Source organism: Cynocephalus volans, chromosome 18, assembly GCF_027409185.1.
Source record: "Cynocephalus volans isolate mCynVol1 chromosome 18, mCynVol1.pri, whole genome shotgun sequence".
NCBI lineage: Eukaryota > Metazoa > Chordata > Mammalia > Dermoptera > Cynocephalidae > Cynocephalus > Cynocephalus volans.
Window position 1 is genome coordinate 5,202,577 of NC_084477.1, and position 18,007 is coordinate 5,220,583.

Below are 18,007 nucleotides of genomic sequence, written 5' to 3' on the forward strand. Positions count from 1 at the left end.
ATCATAAATCTTCAAGTCTTGTAACAGCTGGTCTCCCTCACTGGCCTTTTCAGCCACACCCATTCAGAAGGCTGATTATGAAGTAAGGAGACAATGCTTACAGGATTCATACAAATATCCACCCCATTGTTCTTTGGTCATATATATAGTCTCAATGGCTTCAGCTATGAGTGTAAAGTACCTAAACAGACAAATACAAATTATTTTAGCTGCCAAAAGCAGCTAAATTCTGGTGGGGAGTAAGTGGCTTTTGTAGATAGATATTACATTCAATTACTGCTAATGACTACAGTTAAATGGCATAACAGCACTTTGTGAGATAATGCTCACAACCAATTAAATATCTACAGTCCAGTTTAACCCACATGTGCTTAGTGACTGCCCCTTGAATCCATCTTCTTCCACTGAAATAAATTAAGGGTTAGTTTTCACCTGCTCCAATCATAAACAGATTTAACTTTAAAAAGTATAAGTATATGAGACGTTTCAAAATATGTGGGAAAAAAAGGAATAAAATATTGATTATTTCATTTAGCTCTGAAAGGAGTAATAAAGGGTATACTGCTTTTCTTTTGGTTCAGAAAGGCTTTGAATTACATGGGAATATTTAAAGGTTAAACACATGCTTTCAGAAGCACAATGATAATTTCTATTATTTAAACTAGATAATAATTCCTAATCTAATTTCTGACACGCAAATCCAGATACATCAAGAACCAACCAGAAAATTAAAACTCTAAATCAGTACAATAAATTTCTAATTTTGAAATCACTATTTTGCCCCAGGACTCTAATTAGAAGTGTGTATAACAAATTTTCCATTTAATATACTAAATAAAATTATTTCTATAGAAAAAAAACCCCTCTGTATCATAAATTTTCCATTAAATATTTTGGGAACACAACTAGAAATATAATTTTTTTTTAAATAAAGAAGTCCTAAAACATACAACATGCTGATGTTATTAAAAATCTGGATCCAATTTACCTGAAGGAGAGCAATGAGTTGAGGTCATACCTTTGACCTTGGAGTCTGATAGTCGAGAGATACTGTTAGCTCTAATTCTAGGAGAAAATTTATCTGATGGTACTAATCTTGCTCCACTTCTAATGACGGCTTCTGCAGTACGTGAGGAGGCACTACTTCTAGATATTGTTGCTTCAGAGTCACTACGAGCTGACAATGAGCCAAGCCTTGTCCTACGAGGCTGGGCCAATAAATCAATTCTAGAGATGTTACGCCTTCCTGTGGGAGGTTTTGATGTGGAACTTGTTGTGGATACTTCGGAAGCAACAGACGCTTTGTCAGCATCAGCAAGTTCACTGTCTGAAACTTCACCAAGTCGTGCTCTGCGCAAGAGGGAAGTCCTGGTAGGTCGTGGTCTTGGAAGAGTGGTTGATTTACTGGAAGAACCAGATGCTATTAGAGAAGTCTTAGATTTAGTTACTTTACTTCCTTCCAGTTTGGAATGTACATGCTCATCAGTTGAGGTAAGTGGAGTCCTTCCATGAGATTTACAAGAGTAAGTTTCCTGATCAGACGACATAATATCAGAGATGGCAGAATGAGGTACACTAGAGGTTTGGTCATCATCTGTTAAATCTACTGAAGGCTGTCTTATTCTTCCACTGGACTGTACAAATTTACGACCATCTGCTCTTGAACCTACATCTGTGGAACGACTTTTTGTTTTCTTCTCAATTTTCTCCCTAGCACCTGAAGATGATGATTTTGTAACATCTTTGGAAGGAGACCCTGTGGAACACCTATCTTTATAGAGGCTAGTGAAACTCTTTCGCTTTTGGGTTGACTTTCTTTCAGTCTCTCCAGTAACTAGACTGATTGTACTAGCTGTGTCCACATCGGACTCTGGTGAAATAGAATTGTCTCTATTATAACTGGGAGTATCTGGACCTTCATCAGTTTTATTATCTTCACGCAGTTTAGCTTCTAGAAAAGCCATTACTGCTTCAGTGTCTTTTAGAATAAGGGTTGTGTCCATACTAGAATCAGTATCCAAAGAGTCACTTCTTTCTCTTATTCTACTAGTAGATGTTAACACTAAAGAAGGGGACGTAGATGAAGTCTGTTTATTTATATGGGGAATAAGTTCGATGGGTATGTTTGGGCTAGGTTTTTCTATAGTGAAGCTCCCCTGTCGCACTAATGACTTGGAGGGTTCCTTCTTGTCTACTCCCCTTGAAGTCTGACTTTTCAGAATTTCCTCAGCTTTTCTTCTCTTGCTTTCGTTTTGTATCACCCTTTCTCCTTTGTTTGAAGAATGTCCTGGGATTTTTTCTTGAGGCTGTGATTCTTGTTTAAAGGATTCCTCCCTACATTTATCTCCCTGACCTGAAACAGTTTTTGAAGACAATTTAGTAGGTGTCCACTGTGCCTGCTCTTTTTGCTCTTGCTGCTGGTGAATTTTAGCTAATGTTTGCTTTACCAGCGAAGTTTCCTTATCAGCTTCATTTTTCTCCTTTCCAGGAGAAGGGCTGCCCAAGTGAAGCAGGGTTTTATTATCTCCACCAGTTTTGACAGTCTCACCATTTACTGTCCTGTTCATTTTATTAAAGGCTCTGTCAGCATCTTGTTTATCTTTCTGGTATACCTGTGTAGGTGTTTCTTTTTCCTGAAGTTCTGTGTCCTGTTTTTCTCCTATCTCTGACCTCTGTGTTATAACCTTTGCTCTGGAGCTCTCAAGAGACTTTTCTTCATTTGGAAGCTGGGGAAGGGTTCGTCTCCTTCTCTCTCCTTGACTACCCAAGGAAGTTGCAGAGCTAGTACTTCTCCCTGAAATACCAGGTTCACCGATGTTTGCATCTATAAAATAAAAACCACAAAGAAGGAATTAATTTGGGCCAAAAAATCAAAAGGAACATCATATTACATTAGATTTTGAAGTATAAGTTAAAACAATGACTTAAGTATAAAATAAATGAGCCAGCATTGTGACTAAGTAGTTTAAAAAGCAAATACAATTTTAGGCTACACGAATAGGCAGATTATTAATTGAAGAGTCAGGAAAGCAACCTGTATGAGATGGAAATTAGAGTCATCTGATTTTTTTTTTTCTTTTCATAATTTTATTTTTAATGGACCAAAATTGTATATATTTATGGTGTACAATATGATGTTTTGATATATGTATATATTGTGGAATGGCTAAATCAAGCTAATTAACATATCCATTACTTTACCTACTTGTTTTTGTAGTGACAATATTTAATATCTGCTCTCTTAGCAATATGCAAGTATGCAATACATTCTTTTCTCTTTTTAATTATCTATGGACACAATGGTGTACGAGGGTCATATGATCTTAAACGTACATGTGTTGGTCTCTTTTTCTTTTAATTATTTTTACAGCAGGGAAGTTCACTGTGTTTATTCTTGCTTTTGTGACTTTCCATCCTTGAGATTTGCTCAAGAAAACAGAGTCTAACTAGTATATGACAGATCTGCACAGAGAATGCCTAATAAACATTATTTGCTATAATTTCAATTACATAGTAGAGAAAAATAACAAACTTAATTGTTGATAAGTATTATTATCTACTTGAAAGAATAACAGTGTTTGGATTTAGTAGGTAAAATGGAAAATGCATAAGTTTAAAAGGGGAATCCAAAGTTCATTTTAAAAATTTAAAAAATTGTTAAGTCTGAAAAAAGGTAACAGGACATGTCATAATCTTAAAAACTGAGGAATTTTTAAATTATATTGTTCTGGTATATTAAAGCCAAAGGCAGAAATACACAATCACTTTCTTTTTTCAAATAAATAGAAGCCAGTGAGATAATATATACTTTGATGTTTCCACGTGGGAAAACTTGAGAATACTTAAGGAGAATTCTCCTGTTAAAAATGGGATACATTTCTGTGAAAAGGGATACATCTCTTCAGGGTAACATAAATTAACATATAAAGCATTCTGATCTCTTGGGGATAAATGGGGAAAAGATACTAGATATATCTTCAATGGTTTTTTTCCCCCCATTTATAATCCTAAAAGTTTAGCATTTAAATTTCATAGCAATAAAATGGTTACAATGCAGGAAAATATTTACCAAACTGATTGATTTAATTTAGCAATTAATCATGTCATATCTTATTTTGCTTATTCTTGCATGTGTGTATGTTTTATCTCCTCAGTGCTAACTAAAGCACCTAAAATACAGTGGCTATTATGTCTTTTTATATTTTTCTAGTATTTTTCATACTGTCCTGTTCCTAATACACACTCAATGTATGTTTAAAAAGAACATTTTAGGATGTAGATGGATTTATCTACTTATCTAAATAAATTCATTTATAATATGATGAAACAAGAAATGACATCATTAAAGCTAAATGGCCTAATATTTTTATAACAAGGGTAGAATTTTGCTTTTCATAGCTAACATTTAGTAATCTTACAATGAGTTCTTTGGTAAAGTTATCAGCCCTTCTGCCTGGTTTCTCTGTTTCCTAAACACTGACCAGCTTATGTGAACCAATCTACAAATGACTCTGTTCCCTCCAAAGATTTCTGGTAATACTATCAATTTACTTCTACTTTCTATAATAAATAAATGACACAGCTTTTCTAGTACAACTGCTAAGCAGCTAGTTCAAATACTTGCTGACTAATATCTACAAAATTCTAAAAACATTTTTGGGGTACCACAAAGCAGAGACAAATTTCCATTTCAATTTTCAACAAGAACAAAATTAAAAATACAGATAAAAAGACACATGTGATTCTCCTTGAGGGTCTTATTTTCTTGTGGTTTTTTTTTTTCACCATAAATGAATTTTTATGTTTTTCAGCTTGGATAAGTTTTTATTATTTTTTAAAATTTTAAATTGACAATTTATAATTGTATATATTTATGGGGTACAAAGTGATATATGATTTATGATTACAACGTGGAATAATTAAGTCAAGCTAGTTAATATATCCATCACCTCAAATACTTAACATTTTTTGTGGTGAGAACATTTAAAATTTACTCTTTGCAATTTTGAAATGTGCAATACTCTATTATTAACTATATTTACCACGCTGTGCAATAGCTCTCAGAAAAGAACACATTCCTTGTAACAGATTTCGTACTCTAGGACCATCATCTCCCCATCCTCTTTTTATTTTTAATTAAGAATAAAATTAACTGAATCTAACAATAAAAATCATCACAGGCATTCAGTTTTGTTTGGTTTTTTAAAAAAGAAATTTTATAGTTTAGTTTGCAGAAATATAATTAAAAGGTAATAAAAACCAAACTATGTAGATTTGCAAGATATATTAAGTAACTTCTTTTTCACTGAATGTATGGCATAAAGTAGGCACACAATAAATATTTGCTCTGTTTATAAATGGAATAGTTTGGACCTGTCTTAGTCTTATTTTTAAATTTTTATTTATATATGTAATATATATAAATACATACACATATATGTGCTTCATCTACAAATTAGCTCCTTATCTTCTGTTAGAATTATACTCTAATGAAAATAAAATCATATTATCCTAAGATACCAGTATATCAAAAAGAGTAGGAAGAATTTTAAAAGTAAAAACACAAATTTTTAAAACATTTCTTGAAATGAACAGCAGAAATTTCTACTAAAAGGAAAAGTACCTCAGAACGAATTATTAAATTCTGGCAGGTGTCCATCTGTCCTTAGGAAGTTTCAACTTATGCAGTACACACATTTTTCAAAGAAAGAGTTTTATTACTTGAAATTTTTCCCCTGCTTAAAATCACTCAAAATACAAAATGTCTAATAAAAATCAGCTTTTTAATTGTAAAAAAATATATATGTAGGACAAAAAAACATACATGTAGTACAGGCATGAGAATATGTTAATATGCTTATTTAGGTTTAATTTACCTCTTACTATATCGAAATCTTTAGCTTGCTTTTTCAATACTGATATATGAGTCACAAAAAAAAGAGAAAATGAAAAAAAAGGAAGAAAAAGAAAGAAAAAAAATACCATTCTCTAAAGGAACAGGTACCGACAATTCCACTTTCCTTTCTTCATGATCATGCTTTGTATGATTAGCAGCCAAACTAGCCCATTGTGAAACCCAACGTTTGGTTCCAGATGAAGATGTGCCTTCCTAAGGGAGAAAAACAAGAGAGTGAAATAATGTAGTCTGGTCAAATCTGATTCTCACGAAAGAGAATTTCATTTAGTCACGTTAACCTGTCATACAAAGCCATAATTAAACCTCATCGTGCCATAAACTTCCTCATATATAAAACGAAGATTCTCCAGATATCCCTTTTAACTACAACATTTTATTACTACTGTGAATGTAGCATACTTTTCTGTTTCTTAAATACTATAAATAGTACTAAAATAAACTCTTGGACCTTAAAATTTACTGGGCTGCTAGGTAAGTTCAGGTGTATTTAGCTTTGTGGCTAGACCAGCAGTTAATTCTACTCCATTCTAAGGAATAGGGAACCTAAAGGTCTATTCCCAAATTTTTCTCTAGCCCTCTAAATGCCTGTAGGAAGTCGGATTGGTTCCAAGGTCTCAGGAAGTATTAAATCTGCTAGGGCATGTCTTCAGGGATTTCAAAAACGCAAAGCTTTAGACTTCTCTCTATAATACTTCAACATTTCCAGAAGGAGCCAGAAATCACTCAGTCTTTAAAGATTTTCCTGAACCCAGACCTGCCTATGTCTAGATCTGTTCTTAAGGCAGGTACTTTTTGAACCCTTATAGTCAAGTGTAAAATGGAATTTAACTCATGACATGCTCCCACAGGCTTACAGACATATACTGGTAATTCTTAAAACCAAGACAATCTAGGCATTGAATACGGAAGATCTAGGGGGTACAGAAAAAACTTATGTCACTAAAAATCAAAGGCAGGGCTTTTTATTGAAACTGGAATGGCAATTAGGGAATGGATAGGTATGAAAGAAATTTTATTTTGAACTATTCAAAACAAATATTTTATTAAAGTTGCCAGATTTACTGTATTGATGTCAGGCTAGATACTGATGAAGAGTTCATGCAGATTATACTCTACATGTTTTCAAGAATAGTAAGTTAAAATAGTAAGTACAGAGAATGATATGCACAACAGTGAAGCCTAAGGATACCAAAGCCTGCTGAATCCTTGAATTCCCTTCCAAGGTTTTGTGATATCTACCCACATCTCTGAGTACTGAAGGCAGAGCCAGAGCCATTCACGCCATGCTAAGAACACCCACAACAGGGTGGCTTTCACTAACATACATTTATGTAATACTACTCTGTGAAGCGTGTTCTAATGCCCTGTTACCTAACTCCAACAAAGGCAGGAACATACCGGGGCTATATAAATTTTATTTGGCATGAGTTGAGGGGATAGAGAAGAGAAGAAGGAGTTTAAATTCACATTCACCAAAACCCTTCTTGGATTAATCAAAATACCAAGATAGTGCCTCATAACTATTATCTGCTTTCAGTAAGTAAATTAAACATGTTGCAAAACAGAAACCAGAATAAAAATTCTCAAATCATGGGAGAAAAAAGAAAGAACACTAAAATACAGTAATTGCCTTGACAGTTTTCAGGAAATAGCAGAGCATAAAGGGACAATTTTAGCATTAATAAACAAACATACAGGTCTATCTACCTGTCTATAAAAATACTTTCCATTTTATACAAATGTGACATTTTATTTATATTTTATTTATACCACAGAATTTTCTTTTATTTATACTTCAGATTTATTTACCATTTGCATATTATAAATGGGCTCATTTCCTGAGAGGCAGTTTGGTACAAAGAGTAAAAGAATGAATTGAGAAATAAAGGCTGTTTAGGTTTCAAATTCTGGCTCCATATGCTAGTAGTTGTAAGACCCTGGCCAACCTAATTTCTATGTGCATCAGTTTCCTTATTTATAAAATGGCATAAAGAAAGCTTCCACTGAATACTAGCTTTTATTATCTGAATAAATAATAATTAATTCTCTGGCTTACCCACATTTTTTACACTTTTTGACATATCAGTATGTAATGAAATTCTAATATCATTCCCAGTAAGGCATAAGTGCATAAACTGCAGGCAGGTACTATGGTGGGTGCTTTACATACTTCATTAAATTCTCTATGAATAGGTTTTAACAAAAATACCAGAAGAGAAAACTGAAGATAAGTGACTAGTCAAAGGCACTCAGCTTGAAGTGGCAGTTCTGGGATTTGCACTAAGATCTTTGTAGTTCTACTACACCACACTGACTCCATCCTATCTACCAAGCTACCCTTAATTAATTTCACATTATTTTAACTATATCTTGGGCTGAACTGCACTGGCACTTATTGAGGAAAATAAGTTGCATCTATTATGCAGTACTTTGCACATGTTTCCTGGCATGATATACATACAAGTCTTCCAATTCCAAACATATACTTTCTAGAATGTATAAGTAGTGTATGTTTCTTGTTTTATCTCCGTGTCAGTTAAGACAACGAGCATAAGGCTCATTATTTGCTTACTGCAATGTAATTTTTCCTCACTGACAAAAGAATATTAATTTAAAAGAACATAAAAAACTGAATGACTGCAAAAGTACTTTAGGCTTTTATTAGAAATAAAAAATGTTAAAATTTAGTTTTTTAGAAGTATTTTACAAGGGGATATATCAATTACTGAAAATAATATAATTTACAAATGATAAAAATTTACACTTTATGCATGTAAAAAGTTAAATACACACAAAAAATGTATACCTCTGAGCTGTGAAATCCAGGTGTACTCAGTGGTTTTCTTTCTTCCATTACTACTGCAGCAGAACTGACAGCCCAATCTTTTATTAGATCTTTATGTTTTTCACTGATAATAGGCCTATTATAATCCTGATTGTTATCTACTCCAAACACCTAGGAGGAACAATTATTTTATAAATGAAAATGAAAATCTGAGCACCAGATTAATATGTGGATATTATTAATAACTTCAGAGGCAAATAAAAATATTCTAAATTAATTTCAATGAGTAATTTCAATAATGAGGAAAACTTGTTTAATGACAGGATAACATCCAAATGCAGTGATAGCTGAAGAGATAAATGGGCAGCTGCAGCTTATGTAAATGTAACTATCCTTTTTTAATATTAAGCAAATGTCCTATTTGATACAAATAAATATTCAGGATATTATATTAAAAGATTTAATAATGCTGTTAAATATTACAAGAATGCAAAGAGGTAGAAAAGAGTACTTCTTCGGTTTGTTCTCAGCTTGCTCCTTTGCTCTATTATTTTTGAGAAGCATGTTGAAAAACTATAAACATACGGCTCATTTTATCCGTTTCTTCCCTACATGTTTAACACTTACAAATATGAAATATGAGTTAAATTTATAGATATTTTCTAAGGTGCCAAATAATAGATTTTATTGTATGATCTTTGTATTGAGTATAGCATAATTCTCAAACTTTGTTTGCCTATCACTTAAAGACCTTTGTTTGAAATGCAGATTCCTGGGCCTACTCACACAAGATCAGCTTTTTCAATAAGCACGTTGTCAATGGTCAATATCTTTCTTGAAAAGTTCTAAATATAGAGACGAACAATCATGTGCTCTTTTTTATGGGCAGGATCTGAGTCTTACTCATTTCCTGGCACATTATATGCCCTGGATGTTGCCAAATAGACTGGAAAAAGTTTTAGCATATTACACCTTAACATTCTATTTCACTATTAAGTCTCTACTTTTGTTCCCAATGCTTATTCTTTATAGCTATTGGCTGTGGCTCTGATAACTAAAATCAAGAAAAATACCATGCACTTAAATTTGCAATTTGTACAAAGGATCTTTCAAACATAACCAAATAGAGCTTTCATTTTCTTTAAGAAGGGAAAAATACCTTGGGCTAAACTATTTTCTAGGAAAGATCTTAATGGTCATATAGTACACCTATCTGATAAATCCTGAAATTCACATTTAGTAAAGTAGATATCCGATTTTCAAATTTACTAAAACTTGGAAATTTTACCACTAGATGGCCTTATTACTTAATATTTAATTCAAATAAAACTATAGTTTTCAAGAATTATGATTTAATATTCTGTTGAACTACTCAATATTCAAATTAACTTTGCTTTAAGAGTAAACTGTATATTATTAATTTTAAATCAAACACAAATTTTAATAATGCATGGAAGCACAGTGTACAGAAGGGAAAAAACAAAAACCACTTCATTTTGCTAAACATTAGAATGATTTAAGTTTAACCATAATAATTGTAAAAAAAAAAAACAAAACTGAGTATACCTGTGTCCATTGGCTTTAACTCCATTTGTAAAGAAAGCAAATTAGAGCTTTTCAAGCTATTTGTGTCAGTCTTTTAAAAAATTAAAAATCATTTCTAACTCAAGTCACTGAACTCCAAATTTACTCTTATTTATTTTTTAATATGTTCATAATAAATAACATTAAAAGAAAAAAAAGAAAAAATCTAACTCAGTTTGGAAGTAGAAAGTAAAAATAACCACTTGCATTTTTGCATCTCTTTGGCATGTTGATTTAGAAATTAACTTAAGTGATTTTCTGATCTGGTGATATATAATTCTAATCCATACTCAAAACTTGATTTCCTCAAACATCTAAGCACAACCAGCTTCAAATAAAATATATTAAATTTTTTCAGATCTCAAAAAATTTTGAAATGATTACAAAAGATACATTAAGAACTAATGCTTTGAGGACGGGAACTGACGGTGAGCTGAAGTTGGACAGAAAGTACTCAGACGGTGAGCTGAAGTTGGACAGAAAGTACTCAGATGACTTTCTACAGATTCCTTTAAAGCAGGAGACGTAACAATTATTCCTTTTCCAAACAAGTGGCAGGACCTGCAGTACTACTATAGGGACAGAAGCCTTCATATTTCATAGCTATATTTTTTATAACATTTTGAAAAATTAATGATAGTAATGACTAGTCCAGCTTGAAATCCCTCTCTATTCACTTCTGTGTCTAGATACAAAAACATCCACTTATGACAACTTTCATGTGAAAACAAAAAGGATGTAAACAGTTTACACTATCACACTTTAAAGCTATCATACTTTTCACATTTAAAAAATTACATATAATCTGACATATGATCTAATAACTGGAGAGAATTTGAGAGCTCCTCAAAGCCAAGAGCAAGTTTGCTAGGTTTTCTCATTTTTCATTCTATTTTGAGTCCCTGGGTGATTTCATTCACGTGCAAGGCTTCACTTCAGTTACCAACTACAGATAGCTGCTTACCTGTTCCCCCCTCACAGGTGGCTCAAAAAATATTTCGAATGCAGTATGTTAGCCCTAGGCTCATGCATCTCTTCCCTTCCCCATTCTGAGCTGGTCTCAGTCAAAATCCCAAACTTGATATAGCACAAATCTACGGTTCACATTCAGCTAGGGATTTGTTTAGACAAGAAGTTTTTAGTGGGGAAGGGAATGAGATCAGATATCTGTGTAATTTTTAGGCTTCCTCTCTAAAAGAACTTCACACCCCAAGTTTGCCAGCCACTCGCTAATTCTTCCAGGATCGAAACAAAAGGAAAGAGTAGCAGAGGAATAAAAAACTTCTTTGTGAAATGGCTATCAGAGCTCTCTGGACCCGACAAATGCTTAAAGACAACACATTTATCTTGGGGGTAGGGAGTGCTTTCATGTGCTCTCTCCTATAGTTCCCTTGATCCAGGTAGAAAAACCTCTATTTGCGTAGTGACCTGTGACCCCTCCATGGCCTCTAGGCTTGGGGTAAGAAGATAGCACATACTTCCTCATCCCACTCAAGAAGGATGAAACATGTTCTCAGTCTTTTCCTTTGAATATCTGCATGTGATAGTTGGCACCCCATTTTTGGATTTCACATCTACGAGTATATTTCAGTGGCTTCTCTAAATAATTTTAACAACCTGTTACTGAGGTATGGCTTATAAAAGAAAAGGGAATATTACATGTAAGAACTATGCAGAGGTACTCTGTAATTAAAACCAAATTTCTGTTAAAACTAGACTATATTATTAGATTTTAGTTTAAACTTAAAGAAACAAAACAGTCTCCAGGCGATAATGAACTGGAATGTACAATACAAACCAAGCCTATAAAAAGTTTGACCTTGATTTTTTTTCACTAGCATATTCTTGTTATCATCATCATCATTACTTAAAAGCTCAGACAGTAAAGAAAAATTCCACAGTTTCCAATTCTGAAACTAGAACAGAGAGGAGGGGTAACAGTGGTATGTCAAACCAAAGAATACAGGGTCAACTCTCACGGAGATTAATATCCCACCTACTGAATACTTAAAAAGAGAGGTCAAAATCACATTCGGTAACATCAGATATAGGAGGCTTGCTTATTGTGACAGAAAGTAGAGAATAGAGGTGGGGGTGGGGGGTGACTTAGGCATATAAACACAGTAATGCAAATGTACAGCAAAATGATAATTTGACAGCAATAATTCTTAAATTATAAGCTTAAAAAATATCCAAATCAGTCAGAACTGAGAATTCATCTTTCTGTGGAAATAAGAAACACAGTGGTAGATTAAATACCAAAATTTTGTAGGTTTATTTTAAAACAACAACTGAAGAAGACTACTGCATTACTGTATCAGTCATATCAAGGCACCTAAAATGTACTTGTTTCAACCTCAGATGACCAGAACATCTCTCTTCTCTGTGAGCAAGGACCTCCTGGGTACGGAGAACAAGTTCTCTACCAGTTCAGTTCAATAGTAGAGGTTCTCATGACCTATGAAAATCATCTGACACATAATTACTTGAAGAACTATGTAGAATTCTAGCCAGTAGTGTCAAGGAACTAAATCAAGATGATTTAAGAGAAGGATTTCTTTTTAATTTGTAATTTTCCATGAAAATTGAATTCCACTTTTAAAAAGAAAAATTTCTTAAGTCAATGAAATAAATGATTGAGTGTTTAACACTTTAATTTTAATAACATACTTGTAATCAAATTTTAAATCTAAAATTCAGACAAAATTATCCTAAAAAAAGAGCTCAGAGAGTAGTGAACACATAAAAAATATATACATGCATGTTCATAGCAGCATTATCTACAATAACCAATGGTGGAAACAACCCAAATGCCCCTCAATGGATGATGAATGGATAAATAAAATGTGGTTTATTCATATAATGATATTTTTTCAGCTATAAAAAGGAATGAAGTCTGATATATGCTACAACATGGATTAACTTTAAAAATATTATTCTAAGTGGAAGTTGTCAGTCACAAAGGCCACACATAGTATGATTCCACTTAAATGAAACGTCCAGAATAAGGACATAAAGTCGACTGGGGTAAGGGTTGCCAAGGGACTGGGAAAGGGAGGAATGGGAAATGACTGCTTAATTGGTATGAGATTTCTTTTTGGGGTGATGAAAATGCCCTGGAATTAGATAGTGCGATGATTGTACACAACTGTGAATGTAGTAAAAGCCACTGAATTGTACATTTAAAATGGCTAAAATGGTCAATTTTATGTTGTATAAGTTTTAATTTAATTTTTTCTAAATGGCACCACCCAACCCTATCTTTTTCTTTGCATCTGTCAAGGTAAAAACGTGATCTCAAATCTTTGTCTTCTTTCTTATCTTCTGTCCTTCAATTTCCCCATTGCTTACAAATTTTACATCCATAATCTCTTCCTTTTCCATCTCTTTCCACATCTTTCTCCTTTCACACCTCTGAATTACACTCAGATCCCATCTACTGCTTTTACAGTTAAAATGTCCACTTTCCCTCCTCTGTATGGCTCAGTTCCTTGTCATGCATTCTCTCCTTTCATCCCTAAAATCTGGCTGTTCATCTATGCCCATCTTCCCTTTCCTTGCCAAATAGATTTTTAAGCTGGAAGTTGTTCGCTAGGTATTACTAGAAACTAAAAGGTAACTCTGTCTTCTCCTAATCAAGGCAACTCTCCTGAAACAGACACTTCTCTTTCATCTGACACAATCTATATATTCTTTTGCAGCTTTCATACTGATTAAAAAAAACTACTCTGACCATGTCAGCTAAATTATAGTGCCTAGGGAGATTTGGGATAAGCCAGCAGTCACGTCCACCTCACCTGGAATATGTTATCGTAAGACCATTTTACTTAGAAGCAGACATAATGGCACCAGAATGACACAAAATAACCTAAGATGCTTCTTGTAACCCTTACCCTAGATCCCTGCATGAATGTAACCTAGTAATCTACATGCCATGCACAACCAATGGAAAAACTGAAGAAGTTATTAGGACGGCTGTCCTTCTCAGTCTCTCCTTTGATTTCTCCCCCTTCTTGTGATTATAAAATGCTAAAGCTCTGCTAGCCCTCTTTGGAACGCAATTCTCAGGACAATCTGATCTATGCATCTCCCTGGTTGCAATCATTATATTGGCTCAATAAATCCTCACTGTATGTATTTGGCCTCAGTTTCTTTTTAGGTCAACCATACTTACTATTACAAAGCTAAGCTTATAGCACATACAACGTTTTATATTACACATTTTAACAAGTTATTTTGGGATCAAGATATAAACTAGTTTCAGCACATAAAAATATAGGAAAACTTTGGGTGGGGCTGATTGGATTTAGTCATCGATAAATTCACTGAAATAAATTAGCTAATATGTAGCTAATAACATCTAAATATTGACATAAATGAAAAAGCATGTGTTGGGAAAATAGAATAGTTTGGTCAGGGCCCTCGCCTCAGGTCCGGTTGGCTGTGGCTCAGCATAACTTGTGAGCAAATTGTGTGTATGTGGGTGGGTGGGTGTACGTGTGGAGTTAGTGTGTATGCACGCCAATGTATCTTTTCAGTTTTGTTACTATTCTTGTGTACTTGAGACAGAGAGAGGGAGGGAGTGAGGGAGGGAGAGAGAGAGAGAGAGAAAGAGAAAGAGAGAGAGAGAGAGAGAGAGAGAGAGATTGATTTAGTGAAGTAGGCAGGCATCCACCTCATGTAGCCATGCTTTCCAACCTATGGCTCCAAGGACCTTTTGGCCAGTTACCTAGCTCATAGACCTGTGTGAAGGGGTCTGGTGACCAAGCCTGGCGTGTGTGGAGTCTGGCAACCCAGCATGGCATATGAAGGGTTTGTGACCCAGTCTGTGAACGGGCTTGAGGGGTCTGTGGGCACCAGACCCAGCCTTAGCTTGACAATTGGCCCAGTCAGTGCAGGATTACCGGCAGGTAAAAGAGCCCAACAACTGGTGTGGTTGTGTAGCTAGACAGCATGTCACAAATTTTTCTTTCTCACTTATACATTTAAAAGATTTTATTGAGTATCTACTAATGCTAGGCACTGTTATAGGCACAAGTAATGCAGAAATGAACAAGACAAATAAGGCCATTCTAGAGAGGAAAACAAAATAAACTAGGTAGAGGTGAGTTCTATAAAGAAAGTAAAACATGGTAATCTGATGGAGATACAAGAAGTGAATGCTGGGGTAGATAGGGTGGTTAGAGAAAGCCTCTTTCAAGTGAGTTATGAGATGAGTATAGAGTTTTCATTTTACAAGATGAAAAGAGTTATGAAGAGGAATGATGGTGATGGTTGAACAACATTATGAATGTATTTAATAACACTGAATAATACACTTAAACATGGCTATGATAAATTTTATGTTATGTGTATTTTATTACAATAAAAAATTAAAGGAATAAGTAAAGTGAATTATGAGGAGCTAAGCATGCCATAAACACAAGGAAGAAGTTACCAGACTGAAAGCCCTTGAGTAGGAAAATAAATGGAATTTCATACAATAATATAGAAAGGAAAATGAAAGCTTAAATGTTAGGCTTCCAACTGTAAAAAAAGATGAGGGTTGCCTTGTGAAGGTTCCGAAATTAACACAGCAGGAGAGGGTTTCTTACACTTAAGAAGGAAATGGAAGTGGTTAAGAAGGGTTGAGTACTCCTGGTAGAAATTTTTTTAAAAAATTGCTCAGTGAAGGAAAAATGTTAAGTAAAAATCAAAATGCTGGCTCCGTTATCAAGGTCCTCTCTTATTGCTCAAGGATGTTATTTGATCTCCTACCCCTTTAGTTCCCACATGCATCTGATTTCATATCTGAGTCGACATGCTGCCTTCCTCTGTGTCCTGCTTGGTACTGTCCATGGAGATTTTGACTCTGGTTTATCATGGTTTCCCTGCCTCTAACTTGGAAACTTGGATCTAGTGTAAAGTCTTGCTGTGACCTTTAGGGTTTGGAATATTACTCTAGGGTCCAGGTTCTTAGCACCGACTTTCTTGGGCTGTTTGACTCACTGCTTTTTCATGCACAGCACAAATATACAGATCAAAATTCTGTTTTTTATCCTGTTTCCAGTCTTGTTATAGTTCTCCTCATTCCGGATTCTTCCCTACTTGCCTGTAGAACCAGCACTGACCAGGCTCCATGAGGGAAGAGAATATCCTAACAAGAGGCATTTAGGGGGAGATATGTTGACACATGGACAGGAATCAAAACTCAAGACAGGAAAGGTATTTGGTCTGCAGCATGTAATTTAGGAGGAGGAAAAATACTTCTTTCAAAACGATAGAGCCTCAAGCCCTCTACAATGACCACTTTTTCCCTTGTTCATTTAATGTTTTAGCTTTCTGTTCTCACTACAAGCTTTTCTCTTTTAGCTTAGAAGGGTAGGAAATAGCCCTGACAAGACCTTCCTCTTCCCTCAGCAGTATATGCTTGGATGGAGAACTAAGGAGAAGAAATTGGTAGTGTGATGGGCTCTCTGGGAAAGTAGCTATCACAGAGAAGTCAAAGGGGAGGAGGCGTTGGGGAGATTATTATTACCATGGAAGATACCTGCCTTTAATCCAGGCAGTCAATAGCACTTTTTTTTTTTATCATAGTACATTTCCATGTAAGCTTAGATATAAAGTTTAAGAGGTCTTTATAAATATCAGGCATTTGTGTTAACATTATAAAAGGTAAATTTCAGGATATGCATAAAATAAGGTTATCTACTGACACACACAGCACAAAAACACAAACCAAAATACTGTAATCCCATAATTTGGGGGTTGGGGAAGAGGATATCTCAGTACCTTTTAACTACTACCAGCACCGAAAAACAAGGATATGGCATTTCAGCTTAGTCATCTCTTTAAAGAAATCCTGTTCTAACTGTATACAACTCCTCCAGAGCTAAGATACAAATACATGTTCTGCTCATCTTCTTTGGACCCCGGAATACAATGTATTTGGGGGGAAAAACTGAAAAGGCATTCAGTGCTTATCATACTTAACATCAGTGTATCACGTGGTACTGATGCTTACTTGCTTCTTTTTGACTCTGCTTTTGATTCCAAGATGCTGTTTCCCTTTGGTTCTCTCCTACTTCTCTGTTTGATCCTTTACAGTCTCCTTTGTTCACTCTAATTCCTTTGTTAACCAATGATGGTGTTGTTAAGAATTTCATACTTTGTCTCCTCTTACTCTCTGGAGAGTGTAAGAGAACCAACATTCTCTCTGACCTCATCTCTTATTTTGTATTCAACTACTTTCTATTATCTATATTTTAAAACGCCCAGACCTCTGACCTAAGATCCAGATATTTTTAACCAACTGACTACTGGACATGACAGCAGCTTTTAAAATGCCTTCTCTGCTCTGGCCTTTCCAATTTTCAATCCCTGCTTCACACTTCTGTCAGTGATTTGACCATGTCTCTGGCCTACTTAGAAATTTTCAATGATTCCCCACTGCTTTCAGAATTAAAAAGTCTAAAGTCCTTAGTATGATATACAAGGAACTTGAATATCTAGTCCAATCCCATTTCTCCAAAAGAAACTGTGGACCTCTAAACAAGTCCTGCTTGCTCCTGTGCTTTTGAATAGGTTGTTACATATTTTTGGAAAACACTACCTACCATACCTGTTATGGGATTAATTATGAGGTTAATTATGCATGTTTCAAAACTAGCTCAGTTGGCAATTCAATTCAGTATTTATTGAGGACATTTTATATGTAGACACTAGGTTCCCGCAGTCATGGA

The 18,007-nt window shown here is 34.5% G+C and overlaps 1 protein-coding gene across 11 annotated transcripts in view; it reads right to left on the reverse strand.

Moving 5' to 3' along the window:
* The window catches only part of CEP170 (centrosomal protein 170), a 131,801-nt gene that overhangs the window by 36,844 nt on the left and 76,950 nt on the right, over window positions 1-18,007 (reverse strand). For 9 of the 11 annotated variants that reach the window (XM_063082759.1, XM_063082764.1, XM_063082763.1 and 6 more), the window contains 3 exons: window positions 8,724-8,873; window positions 5,983-6,109; window positions 989-2,824 (listed from right to left, as the gene is read on the reverse strand). In XM_063082759.1, coding sequence (XP_062938829.1) covers window positions 989-2,824; window positions 5,983-6,109; window positions 8,724-8,873 — 2,113 coding nt within the window. The remainder of the gene's footprint in view (window positions 1-988; window positions 2,825-5,982; window positions 6,110-8,723; window positions 8,874-18,007) is intronic. The other 2 variants (XM_063082765.1, XM_063082760.1) reach the window with 1 other exon arrangement.